The sequence below is a fragment of the Erythrolamprus reginae genome, chromosome 8 (genome assembly GCF_031021105.1).
Source record: "Erythrolamprus reginae isolate rEryReg1 chromosome 8, rEryReg1.hap1, whole genome shotgun sequence".
NCBI classification, from domain to species: domain Eukaryota; kingdom Metazoa; phylum Chordata; class Lepidosauria; order Squamata; family Dipsadidae; genus Erythrolamprus; species Erythrolamprus reginae.
Window position 1 is genome coordinate 21,413,997 of NC_091957.1, and position 13,536 is coordinate 21,427,532.

The 13,536-nt window shown below is 42.8% G+C and overlaps 1 protein-coding gene across 1 annotated transcript in view; it reads right to left on the bottom strand.

The window, feature by feature from the left end:
* The window catches only part of AGRN (agrin), a 286,746-nt gene that overhangs the window by 92,781 nt on the left and 180,429 nt on the right, over positions 1 to 13,536 (bottom strand). The window contains exons 6-7 of the mRNA XM_070759241.1: positions 5,505 to 5,729; positions 4,197 to 4,403 (exon numbers count right to left, since the gene is read on the bottom strand). Coding sequence (XP_070615342.1) covers positions 4,197 to 4,403; positions 5,505 to 5,729 — 432 coding nt within the window. The remainder of the gene's footprint in view (positions 1 to 4,196; positions 4,404 to 5,504; positions 5,730 to 13,536) is intronic.

A 13,536-nucleotide genomic window follows, 5' to 3' on the forward strand; every position in this document is an offset into this window, starting at 1 on the left:
TCCCTCCTAGGAAGATTTTTTAAGATGTATCTTATACTCTGATGCGCCTTATACTCCAAAATATACGGTATATTGAATTCTACAGTAGAGTGCAATACTAATGCAATATCAGGGGTTTTCAATTCAATTGTATAGGATGTGAAGGATAGAAACATAGAAACATAGAAGACTGACGGCAGAAAAAGACCTCATGGTCCATCTAGTCTGCCCTTATACTATTTCCTGTATTTTATCTTACAATGGATATATGTTTATCCCAGGCACGTTTAAATTCAGTTACTGTGGATTTACCAACCACATCTGCTGGAAGTTTTTTCCAAGGATCTACTACTCTTTCAGTGAAATAATATTTTCTCATGTTGCTTTTGATCTTTCCCCCAACTAACTTCAGATTGCTTAAGACCTTCCACCATTCTTGTAGCCCATCTTTGGACCCGTTCAGTTTTGTCAATATCTTTTTGTAGGTGAGGTCTCCAGAACTGAACACAGTATTCCAAATGTGGTCTCACCAGCGCTCTATATAAGGGAATCACAATCTCCCTCTTCCTGCTTGTTATACCTCTAGCTATGCAGCCAAGCATGTGTTTGTGTTTTATTTTTACAATTATAATGGAGCTGAAGGTGCAGGGACAATAAAATGAACCAACTGACTTAGATTAGGCTTTAACCCTGGGATAATTTTGTCCCCCTGGTTGTGCCAGTCATGTCATACCTTAACAAGCGCAATACCACCCAAGCCCAGAAGATGAGCTAATTCAGTTCCCATGCTCAAAATGATGCAGGAATGCAATCGTGCATGTTCGGGAGGAGGATGCAAGCCTTTTGCAACCCTTACAAAAGGGAAGAAAATGGTGGTCACCAGCTCTCGTGCCAACCGGGCATCGACGGGCAAGGGAAAGGCTTGCAAAGCAAGGGAATTCCCCCCTCCCTCTGCTAAACGCAATGCCAAGAGGAAGCTAAGAAGCGAACCTCGCAGCAGAATTCTCCTGGTAGAGTGATCCAGAGAAGTGGGCAGGCGCACTTCCTTTCTCCAAACAGGAAACGCTAGAAGACACAAGACAACAGAAAGAAAGAGAGAAAGAGGAAGGAGAGAAAGAAAGGAGGGAGGGGGAGATAGACAGACACAGCTATGGACTGCTTCCCTCAAGTTATCAGGCATGCCCCAATTTTAGTTTCCCCTGGCAGAGAATTGGCGGTTTTTTGTTTTTTAACAAAAGGCATCCAGCTTTCTTTTGGCGGCTCCCTCTGAATTTCGGTCAATTTCAGTCAATTTCGGTCAATTTTGGTCAATTCCATGCAGATGTTTTGAATGGTGAAGGGCAATGTTCCCTCTAATTTTTTTGGGCATGGGCGGAAAAGTATAGTCTACGGAAAGGGGCGGCATACAAATCTAATAAAATAATAATAATAATAATAATAATAATAATAATAATAATAATAATAATAATAATAATAGTGTCTCAATGGCACATTTTCATGACAATTTCGCCTGACAGTTTTTCACAGATGTCACCCAAGACAACAATGAAATCAGTGCTATTTGAAACTCAAAGTTATGTTTATTCAGTGTACCCGCTTAATTAAAAGTGTTATATAACAGTATCACTTATAATACTGCAAGTCTGCAATATTAAAATACTTGCATGGTATTTAGGGTTTCCTTCCCCCCCACAATAGGCATCACGACTGCACAGCATTGGGAAATACTACGTGGCAGTTTGTTATTGGTTACGTGGCTGCACGGCCACGCAGCTTAGAGGGAACAGTGATGAAGGGGCAGGTTTCAAATCAAGTGTTTCCCCCCCAAAAAAACTCTAGCATTTGGAAACTGCCGACGGGGCCGAATGAAGTGCGACAGAGAGAGAGAAAAAAAATTGCACTCCCGTAATAAAATATTTCAGCAAACAACTGTTCGTAGAAATCAAACCTGTGATTATTTCAACGCTTCCTGTCGAAGATATCTCGGGGCGATTTGAAGATTAAAAGATGTATTGTGGCGGAAAAATTAGTGGGGAAATATTTGCCTCGATGCAAATGTTTGACTGTTTTCTCGTGTGTGTGTGTGTGTGTGTGTGTTTGCAGTGTGATATGTTATCCGCTTTGCTTTGGCACACCAGACAGGCGAGATTAATTTTCTTCTTCCTTTCGCGCTCCGTGGGTTTTTCCTTTTTCTTTTTTTAAAGCCAGGCAGAAAAACAAGAGTTTTTAAAATCTTTTTTTCTCACCCCCTCTGGATTCTCCCGAGAGAGATAATATCGTATCTGTCCCCCTGTGAGTTTTCAAAGGAGGTGGAAAAGCGTATTACCGTGGTTGAGCCAGTGCATTTAATTCAGTTACTGATTTAACTCGTTTTGAGGGTCTGTATCATACACAGATCCACAGACTAAAGGAGTAGAAGGCAGTTTTTTTCCCCAGCAGGCACGCCTGACCAGGGTTAACGGTAATCAAATTTGCATTTTGTAGAAATGAAGTTGCTAACTCTTCTTTTGACATGGCTAATTGAGTCTGTATAAGCAACAGCAATAGCACTGAGTCTTATATTTGACTTTACAGTGCTTTACAGCCCTCTCTAAGCAGTTTACAGAGTCAGACTTATTGCCCCAACAATCTGGGTCCTCATTTTACCCACCTCGGAAGGATGGAAGGCTGAGTCAACCTTGAGCCTAGTGAGATTCGAACTGCCGAATTGCAGTCAAGCCGGCAGTCAGTAGAAGTAGCCTGCAGTACCATGCTCTAACCACTGCGCCACCTTAAAACGAAAGCATCTTCGTCAACGGATTCTCGGCATGGAATATCCTTGAGACACATGTCCCCATAACTTATTTCAGGTAGCCCTCGACTTAACGGCCACAGTTGATCCCAACATTTCTGCTAAACGAAACACTTGTTGAGTGAGTTTTTCCCCATCTTATGGACTTTTCCTGACCCTGTTGTTAAGTGAATCACTGTGGTTATTAAGAGCAATAGCACTTAAGAGTTATATACCGCTTCCCAGTGCTTTTACAGCCCTCTCTAAATGGTTTACAGAGTCAGCATATTGCCCCCCAACAATCTGGTTCCCCGTTTTACCCACCTCGGAAAGATGGAAGGCTGAGTCAACCTTGAGCTTGGTGAGATTTGAACTGCCAAATTGTAGGCAGCTGGCAGTCAGCAGAAATAGCCTGCAGTACTGCGCTCTAACCACTGTGCCACTTCGGTGCTTCAATTAGTCGCACAGTTGTTAAGCAAATCTGGGTTCCCCGTTGACTTTGCTTCTTGCTAAAGGTTGCAAAAGGGGACCATATGCACGTAAGCCCGCGACCGTCATAAATATGAGTCAGTGGGCCACGTGTCTGAATTTTGATCATGTGACCACAGGAGAATGCCGCAACGGAATTCAGTGTGAAAATCGGCTGTGAGTCACTATTTCCCCCAATGCCATCATAACTTCAAGGGGTCACTAAATGAACTGCTGTTAAGTCAAGAGCTACCTGCATAATCCAGATTCCTGGGCATGCAGTTAAAAATTCCACGCAGGGTTGAACGGGAGTTTGATGTACAGGCCTAACGATTTGCAATTTATTCGGAATGTCTGTTATCGCTCGTCAAGTTGCAAACGGGCAAAAGTTTTAACGGGAAACGGAACAGGACCAATTGAACCGGCTGGATATCCTCTTTTTTCCCCCTTCCTGGGTTTGGGGCTACCTGTCCTGAGCTCTTTAGGGCCAAACGTGCCTTTGCCTTGCGCGCCTCCACTTCGGACCTCCACAGATTTGAAGCCCAGGGAGAGAAAAAGACACCGCCAAGATTCAGCCCTGCAAAACTAAGAAAGATTCGGAGAATGGGAAAGGTGTCTTTCAGGAACCCCAAGCTTGAAGGGTGCGAGAGGTTAGCGTGCGATGCTGAAGCCGAGAAAAGGAATGAGACAGGAACGAGAGAGAGAGAGAGATGGAGAGATGAAAAGGTGGAGGGTGGACAGGACTGAACACTCTTCTCCAAAATTCCCCGTTAAGGACAAAAGTTTGACAAACAAGAGACAAGAGGCCACAGGAGGAGAACAGGGAACGGAGGATCGAGAAAGGAAGGGAGCAGGACGACAGGTGCGTTTCATCCTGAAGGGGAGGGGGGTGCAGTCAGACTTACCTTTTTCGGCTGCGCCCAGTGGGCGAAGGCAGAGAAATGGGGCAAGTTTGGGGGGGCCGTCCGGCCTCACTTACCACAAGGTCCGTGGTGCTTGACTGGAATGGCGGCTTTCTGATGGCACTCGGCCTTCTGGCGCTCGCAGTCATTGAAGTAGGTCCGGCTGTCCCTGCCGCAGAGAGGTTGGTAGGCGCCGTCGCAGATGACCCGCTCGCAGGAGCAACGGGCAAGGCCCCGTCGGATCAGACAGACGGCGTTGAAACGGCACTCGTCCCGGCATCTGTCTGGAGAGGCCAAGAGGAGAAGGGGATAGAAATACCAATAGCATTTAGACTTGTATACCGCTTCATGGCGCTTGTACAGCCTTCTCTAAGCAGTTGACAGAATCAGCCTCTTGCCCCCAACAATCTGGGTTCTCATTTTATCCACCTCGGAAGGATGGTAGGCTGAGTCAACCTTCAGCCAGTGGTGAGATTTGAACCACTGAACTACAGCCAGCAGTTAACTGAAGTAGGCTGCAGTGCTGCACTCTAACCACTGTGCCACCCCAGCTGTTGGTCTCAGTTGTCCCCAAAAGGCAGGTGTATGTGAGAGACAGAGGGGAGGGAGGAAAGGGGAGGGAGAGAGAGGGAGAATTCACTGTCTGGGAATTCTAGTTTTGTCTTAGGTATAAAAGCTGGAAGGATGACTTTGGGCCAATCACCAGGAGACGATGAATTCTAGTCCCACCTTAGGCCTAAAAGCAGACTGGATGATTTTGGGTCAATTATTAGAAGATAGTGAGTTCTAATCCCCTCCTAGGCATGAAAGCAGACTGGGTGACTTTGGGCCGATCACCAGGAAATGGTGAATTCTAGTTCCACCCTAGCCCTAAAAGCAGATGGGATGATTTGGGGTTAATCACTAGAAGACAGTGAGTTCTAGTCCCATTCTAGGCATGAAAGCAAACTGGGTGACTTTGTGTCAATCACTATTATGAGATGGTGAGTTCTAGTTCCACCTTAGGCATGAAAATAGACTGGGTGACTCTGGGTCAATTGCCAGGAGACGGTGAGTTCTAGTTCCACCTTAGGCATGAAAGTAGACTGGGTGACTTTGGGTCAATTGCCAGGAGAGGGTGAATTCTAGTCCCACCTTAGGCATGGAAGCAAACTGGGTTACTTTGGGTCAATCACCAGGAGACGGTGAATTCTAGTCCTGGCTTAGCAGGAAAACTTGCTGGATGACTTTGCAGTAGTCCCTCTCTCTCCGTCCCCATATCACATGGGGGTTATTGTAAAGAAAATAGAAGGAGGGAATATTAGTTATCTTCACCACCTCGAGTGAGTTATCAAAAATAAAGGAGGGATTTTTAAAAAATGAAATAAATAAAAATAAAAACTTACCTTGAACCTGGCACTGTCCTGAACGCAACTTCTGGATCTCGATGCCCCGGATGGCGCCCGTCCTATGCAAGACGCACTCATTCTCATATGTCACACCGTCGTCCCCACACACTGGGTCTTTCTTCAAAGGGCAGCTTTCAGGCCTGGGCAGCAATTCGGCCCTTCGCGAGCGAGGGTTGACCCGGCAAACTCTATTCATGTCGTTGTGGGTGTTTTTGCAAGGGTCTGCAGAGGGGGGTGGGGGGAGGAAGAAGAACGACTGTCAACCCTGAAGCTGACCTGATTAAAGCCATTTTGGAAGCTTTGGTGTTGCCAAACCAGAGCTGAGGGATAGGGAGGGGAGATTTTAGATAGCTGGACTTTTCTAGCCAAAGCAAACTACTTTCTCTTGGGAACCAAGGTCATTCTCACACCTGGTCAAAGGAAGGAGGAGCGATGTCACCAGGCAACCAGACAGCGCTGTGATTGGACCATGTGACTGATTGTTTTATTTATTATTTATTTATTTATTTATTCGACTTCTAGGTTGCCCAATCCGGAAGGACTCAGAGCGGCTTACAACATAATATAATACAATACAAAAAGATAGAAGCAATAAAAGAAGTCGAATATAATCTCTATAATCTTTGAGAACATGACAAAGTTTTAATTCAGTGAAAACCGCTGGAACCTTCCGAGTCGGTTTCCACCAGATCTGTCCCAATATGATAGATCCAATAAAGCTATTCTTTTGAGGAATCTACCCGCTTGCTACAGAGGTCCATTATTTGGAACCTTGATGGTGACGAATTGGAGAAACAACAGACCCAAATTTTCATTCCCACGATCACGCGATCTAAATTTGGGTCGTAAAGTGTATTTACGATGGCTAGGAGCTTGGATTTGCTGAATGACCACATGGTTCACTTAACAATTCCAGCAATTCACTTAACAACTGTGGCAAGGACAGTGGCAAAACAGGGCACTTAAGAAACATCTTATTATAAAATTTGGAGGAAATTTTATGATTGGATAGAAAACTAAGAGATACGTATGTATTAGTATTTAGCTAATTTTGGAAAAATTGAAACATGAGAATTTATTTTTAACTTTGGAAGCCAGATGGCAAAGATGAGAAATGGTGGTAACACTATATAACGATATAACACAAAATTTACTTATTGTTTAGATTTTAGAACTTTATTTTATAAAGTAGTTGATATATTATGAATAGTTTCTTTTACTAAAGATAATGTGTGTGTGTGTGTGTGTGTGTATGTGTGTGTGTGTGTGTGTGTGTGTGTATATATATATATATATATATATATATATATATATATATATATATATATATATGTAGATTGTTCTGAGTTCGGGTTTTGCCCCATGTAATATTTTGCATGTCTATGCGACGTTTCGGTGAAATCACATTCACCATCATCAGGCTGAAGTTCCAAGCTTTGTGCTGTTGTAAAATGGAATGTTTGCAACTGTCATTTCTTCCTAGTATATAGTGTGGGGGTGGAGATTTGGTTTGAATGTAGCAAATAGATTGGGTGATTATGTTTTAGTGATCTGATTTGTTGGTGTAATCATAATTATTAGAAGGATTGACATGGTGATTTTTATGAAGTGTTTTTTGTTTAAGGCTGGTTTCCAAATTTCAAAATTCCAAAATCATAATTATTAGAAGGATTGACATGGTGATTTTTATGAAGTGTTTTTTTTGTTTAAGGCTGGTTTCCAAATTTCTGGTAGGCGGGACGTGTCATCTCTTTTATTTATGCAAAGGGGGCTCCTCTCAATTTCTATGGCTTCCAGAGCAATTCTTCTATATAAATTCTCTGTTTTGTGAAGTAATTTAGTTTTTTCAAAGTCAATTTCGTGCCCTGTTTTTTTAATGTGCTGGACAAGGGAGGAAGTCTTTTCTTCTTTTTTAACTGCATTCACATGTTCTGCAATGCGTTGGCTCACTCTTCAGTTGGTTTGTCCAATGTATGTGGCTGCACATGTTTTGCAAGGGATTTCATAGATTCCTTGGTATTCCAATTGGATTTTATCTTTGGGGCTCCTTAGGATATTAGATATTTTTTGGTTAGTGCAAAATGAAGTTTTGATATTATGTTTGTGCAGAATTTTACTAATTTTGTCTGTGGTGCCCTTGATGTAAGGGAGGATGGTGGTACCATTGTCCTGTTCTTGATCTTGTTTTTTGGGGAGTGTCTCTTTTTTGATTAAGTTTGTGATTGTTTTCCCTTCGAATCCATTAGAAATTAATACATCTTTGAGTTTGTTCAATTCAGTTTTTAAGTGCTCATGGTCAGCTAAGCGTTTGGTTCTGGTGATGAGAGTTTTGGCCACTGAGGTGATATGTGCGGGGTGGTGGTGTGAGTGTGCATTTAGATAACGGTTGGTATGGGTTTTCTTTTGGTAGATAGTGTGTCCTAGGCTGCCATTGGGTTTTTTATAGACCAGTACATCTAGAAAGGGAAGTTGATCATTGATTTCTGTTTCCATAGTAAACTGTATTTTGGGGTGTAGGCTGTTAAGATGTGTGAGGAAATTGTCTAGTTTTTCCTTACCATGTGGCCAAATTACAAAGGTATCATCAACATATCTCAGCCATCTCTTTCCTCCTTTTGTATGTTGCTTTTAGGAGGTTTACTAGAGCAGAGAATATTAGTGACTTTAAGTCTGATTTTGTTGGCTGTATCTGGGTTGATTTTATTTAGAGTTGTTTCAATTCCACATATGATGTTTTCAGTTGGGATACGTTTGGGGGTTATTGCAAAATTGAATCCTTTTGAAAGAATATTGGTTTCTGTAGTGGTGAGTATCTTGTCTGATATGTTATGTACTGTTTTGGTCATAAGTTGTTGTGGAGGGCTGGGTTTTTGCTGTATTTCTAGTTTTTTATTATGCGTGTCTGTCTTGTATTGGGTTTCTGTTTCTGCTCTCCAGATTGATATTTGTTTGAATTTATCCCAGAGTATAGGGTGTATTTGGTTGCTGATTTTAAGGTGAAGAGAGAGTAGACTTTTGTTGATTTCATCAAGTATGAATCTTTTTTTATGGAGTTCTAATAATTATGATTTTGGAATTTTGAAATTTGGAAATTTGGAAACCAGCCTTAAACAAAAAACACTTCATAAAAATCACCATGTCAATCCTTCTAATAATTATGATTACACCAACCAATCAGATCACTAAAACATAATCACCCAATCTATTTGCTACATTCAAACCAAATCTCCATCTGATGATGGTGAATGTGATTTCACCGAAACGTCGCATAGACATGCAAAATATTACATAGGGCAAAACCCGAACTTAGAACAATCTACATACATATACCCGTGAAAATTTACAAAAACAAATATATATATATATATATATATATATATATATATATATATATATACACACACACACACACACACATACATACATACATACATACATACATACATACATACCGTGGTACCTCATGATACGAACCCCTCGTCTTACGAAAAACCCGAGATACGAACCCGGGGTTCAGAAATTTTTTGCCTCTTCTTACGAACTTTTTTCTTCTTACGAACCCGCCGCCGCCGAGAAACCCCGCCACCCGGCTGTCGCTTTTTGAAACAGCCGGGGGGCTTCCCAGAGTCCTCCTGAACCCGAACTTCTGGGTTCAGCATTCGGGAGGCCTCCGAGAAGCCCCCCGGCTGTTTTAAAAGGTGACAGCTGGGCGGCGGGGCTTCCCGGCGGCCTCTCGAACGCTGAACCCAGAAGTTCGGCAAAAGTTCGGGAGGCCGCTGGGAAGCCCCGCCGCCCAGCTTTCACCTTTTAAAACAGCCGGGGGGCTTCTCGGAGGCCTCCCGAACGCCGAACCCGGAAGTTCGGGTTTGGCGTTCGGGTTCAGGAGGACGCTGGGAAGCACCCCTGGCTGTTTCAAATGGTGAAAGCCAGGCGGCGGTGTTTTTTTGCGTTTTTTTTGTTGTTGCACGGATTAATGGATTTTATATCGTTTCCTATGGGAAACAATGTTTCGTCTTACGAATTTTTTGTCTTACGAACCTCCCCCTGGAACCAATTAGGTTCGTAAGATGAGGTATTACTGTGTGTGTGTGTGTGTGTGTGTGTGTGTGTGTATATATATATATATATATATATATATATATATATATATATACAGTAGTCCCTCGCTCTATCGCGCTTCACCTGCCGCGGCTTCACTTCATCGCGGGTTTTGAAGTCAGCTTCATTTGAATGATTTTACCACACAAACAAGCGCTAGAATCCCCCAGCGGGACTCCCAAATGATGAGCGGGGCGGGGACTGAGCTCCGGCGGAGGCCCGTCCCCTCGTTCAATCCCCCTCGCCAGTGCCGAAAGGAAAAAAAAGAAAGGAACGCGACGCGGCGGGGATTTCCAGACTGGGCTCGAGGGCGGAAGAGGAAGTGCTCGAGGGCGGAAGAGAGAGAGAGAAAAAAAGAAACAGCCGGGGCAGCTCACCAGGGACTTTACAGCCGGGGCAAGGCAAAAAACACAACATTTGGCCGAACTGCTGCAAAGAACAGAGTAAGTAGTAGTGGGGGGGAAAGGTTAGCCGGCCTTTGCTCGCCTCCAGGCATCCGGAGCTGGTGGGAAGGAGGATAAATTCCCCATCGCGGATTTCACCTGTCGCGGCAAGGTCTGGAACGTAACTCCCGCGATAGGTGAGGGACTACTGTATATATATATACACATATATAATTTTTAATTAGCTATATGATACAATATTAAAATTTAGATAAAAGAGATTTTATTATTCTTTGCATTGATGTAATGTAACTTTTTATAGTAAGACGGTGAGGAAAAACATTTATTTTGATTTTTAAGAATTGTTAATGTTGTATAAAATTAATAAAAAAATTTAGACGAGAAGCGATAAGAGCCTCCACTGAGGGAGTAATAAGAAAAGAAAAGTTTATATATGATTGATTTTAAGCATTGTTGTTGTGTTGATAACTGTATATTGTTTTACTTTATGGTGGAGAAAAATAAAAATCTGATCCCATTAAAAAAGAAAAAGAAAGGCCTCGCTTAACAACAGAAGTTTTGGGCTGAGCCTGTGGCCGTAAATTATCTCTTATATCTGTATTGCTTAATGCTGAGTTTCTAAGGGTTCCTTGGGAACAAATGAATGCAACACGCTGGGATGAAAATGTCCCAGCCAGGATTTAACCTCTTGAATCTTGGCTTAGCCAGATCATGTTCATTTCAGTGCTTGGATGGACTTATCAGAAAGCAAAAGGCAGCAGGCTGCAGATCACCCTGATGCAAGAGCTGGATAATCCCCTTCTCAGCTTCTCCACAGGGGCGTTTCCAACACCCGTGCTTGATAATCCCTGGAGAAGCTGCAGGCTTCGGGCTCCCTGAATAACCGAAATGCAAAAATCCACCCGTGTTTTCCCGAAAATAAGACTTTGTCTTATATTTTTTTGAACCCTGAAATAAGCACTTGGCCTTATTGTCATGCACCCAAAAGCCCAATAATCAGGTGATGTCTTGTTTTGGGGAAAACGGGGTATCTATCTATCTATCTATCTATCTATCTATCTATCTATCTATCTATCTATCTATCTATCTATCTATCTACCTACCTACCTACCTACCTAGATCTATCTATCTATCTATCATCTATCATCTATCTATCTATCTATCTATCTATCTATCTATCTATCTATCTATCTATCTATCTATCTATCCATCTTTCTCCCTCCCTCCTTCCTTCCTTCCTTTCCCCAAAAATAAGATCCTGTCTTATATTTTTTGAACCCTGAAACAAGTACTTGGCTTTATGCACTCAAAAGCCCGATTGGGCTTATTATTAGGGGATGCCTTATTTGGGGGGAAACAGAGTATCTATCTATCTATCTATCTATCTATCTATCTATCTATCTATCTATCTATCTATCTATCTAATCTAATCTATCTATCTATCTATCTATCTCCATCCATCTCCCTCCCTCCTTCCTTTCTTCTTTCCTTCCTTCCTTCCCCCCAAAATAAGACCTGTTTTATATTTTTTTGAACCCTGAAATAAGCACTTGGCCTTATTGCCATGCACTCAAAAGCCCGATTGGGCTTATTATCAGGGGAGGTCTCATTTGGGGGGAAATAGGGTATCTATCCTATCTATCTATCTATCTATCTATCTATCTATCTATCTATCTATCTATCTATCTATCTATCTATCTATCTATCATGTTTTTCCCAAAATAAGACCCTGTCTTATATTTTTTTGAACCCTGAAATAAGCGCTTTGGCCTTATTGCCATGCACTCAAAAGCGCGACTGGGCTTATTATCAAGGGAGGTCTTATTTGAGGGGAAACAGAATACGTTTGGGGTTCCCCTCCTTAAATCCATCCCCACGCGGTGCTGTGGAACACCTACATCTCTGTATCAGATCAAGAGGGACAATAGATTAACATGTCACCATGGAGACTGAAGAGGTGTGTGTGTGTGTGCGTGTGTGTGTGTTTCGGTTTGCGGGGTGGGGAGAAGAGAAAACAAACGATACCTTAACCCCTGCAGAAAGCGTTAAGAGCGAGATCAGAGGCATGCACTCGGATTCCAGTGGGCTTTTGTGGAAGAAAGAAAGAAAGAGGGAGGGAGGGAGGTACAAAGGAGGAAAGAAAGAAAGGAAGGAAGGAAGGAAAAAAGAAAGAAAGAGGGAGGGAGGTACAAAGGAGGAAGGAAGGAAGAAAGAAAGAAAAAGGAATGAAAGGAAGAAAGAAAGAAAGAAAGAAAGAAAGAAAGAAAGAAAGAAAGAAAAAAGGAAAGAAAGAAGCTGTCCCGGGTCCCCAGTGAGGGGCAGCATACAAGTCTGATAAATATAATATATTTAATATAATATAAAAGAAAGGAAATAGAGGGAGGGAGAGAAGGAAGGAAGAAAAAAGGGAATGAGAGAGGGAAGGAAGGAGGGAGGGAGGGAGGAAGGAAGGGAGAAGAGGGAGAGAGCAAGGGGAAAGGAAGGAAGGAAGAAGAAAGGGAGAAGGAAGGAAGGAAGGAAAAGAAAGAAAAAAAAGAAAGAAATGAGGGAGGGAGGGAGGACCCCCAAGTTATATATATGTCCCAAATTAGTGATAATGGAGAACATTTGAACATAGAGGAGGTTTGAGAGAGGAAAAAAGGCATTTTTATTCCGATAAATCAACAAAGCCTATACCCAGCTTTGGAAGAACACACATTTTCCTCCAACACCTAAAACTGCCAGAGGGTGACAAGACAACGCCTGTGGGTGCCAAAGACCCACAACACACTCCAGCTGAGATTCATGCAAGTCCCAATTAAATACTTTAAAAAAATAAAAGCCCCAAATCTCTGCAGTTTTCATTGCCTGCACTGGGGTAGAAGATCCGTTGAACCTACCTGAACGGTCTTCTCGATGCACTGGAAGGAGAGTCCAAGTGGGTTATACTCGAGTCTTATTGGTAGGGTCTGAGTTTGGATTTACATATTAATTAATGCTAATGACGTACCGCCTCCTAGCTGCCCCAGAGGCTCAGTTTTAAAAAATGAAGAGAGTAATAAGGAAATGTAAATTTTATTAAACATAATAATAGCCCAACTTAATAACTGTAACTATTAACCTAACTGTCGAAATTTCGACGCCCCTGGGCCAAAGGCCGGGTGGGTTTGGACTCTCCTTCCAGTGCATCGAGAAGACCGTTCAGGTAGGTCCAACAGTTCTTCTCCAATGCATCTGGAAGGAGAGTCCACGTGGGATATGCCCAAGTTCAACTAGTAAGGGAGGGAGAAGGCTGGACCAGGGGCGTAGTGGGCACGCACACCTTCTGCAGAACTCTTCTCCCAAAGGACGCCTCTGCCGAGGCAAAGGTATCAAGTTTGTAGTACTTTACGAATGTCAGTGGAGCAGACCACGTGGCTGCCCTGCATATGTCCTCCATGGAAGCCTGGACCACGCAGCCGAGGTGGCCGCACTTTGTGTCAAATGTCCAGTAATTCCATCTGGAGGAGGACACGAGCGTGCCCCGTAAGCCTCCGAGATACACATTC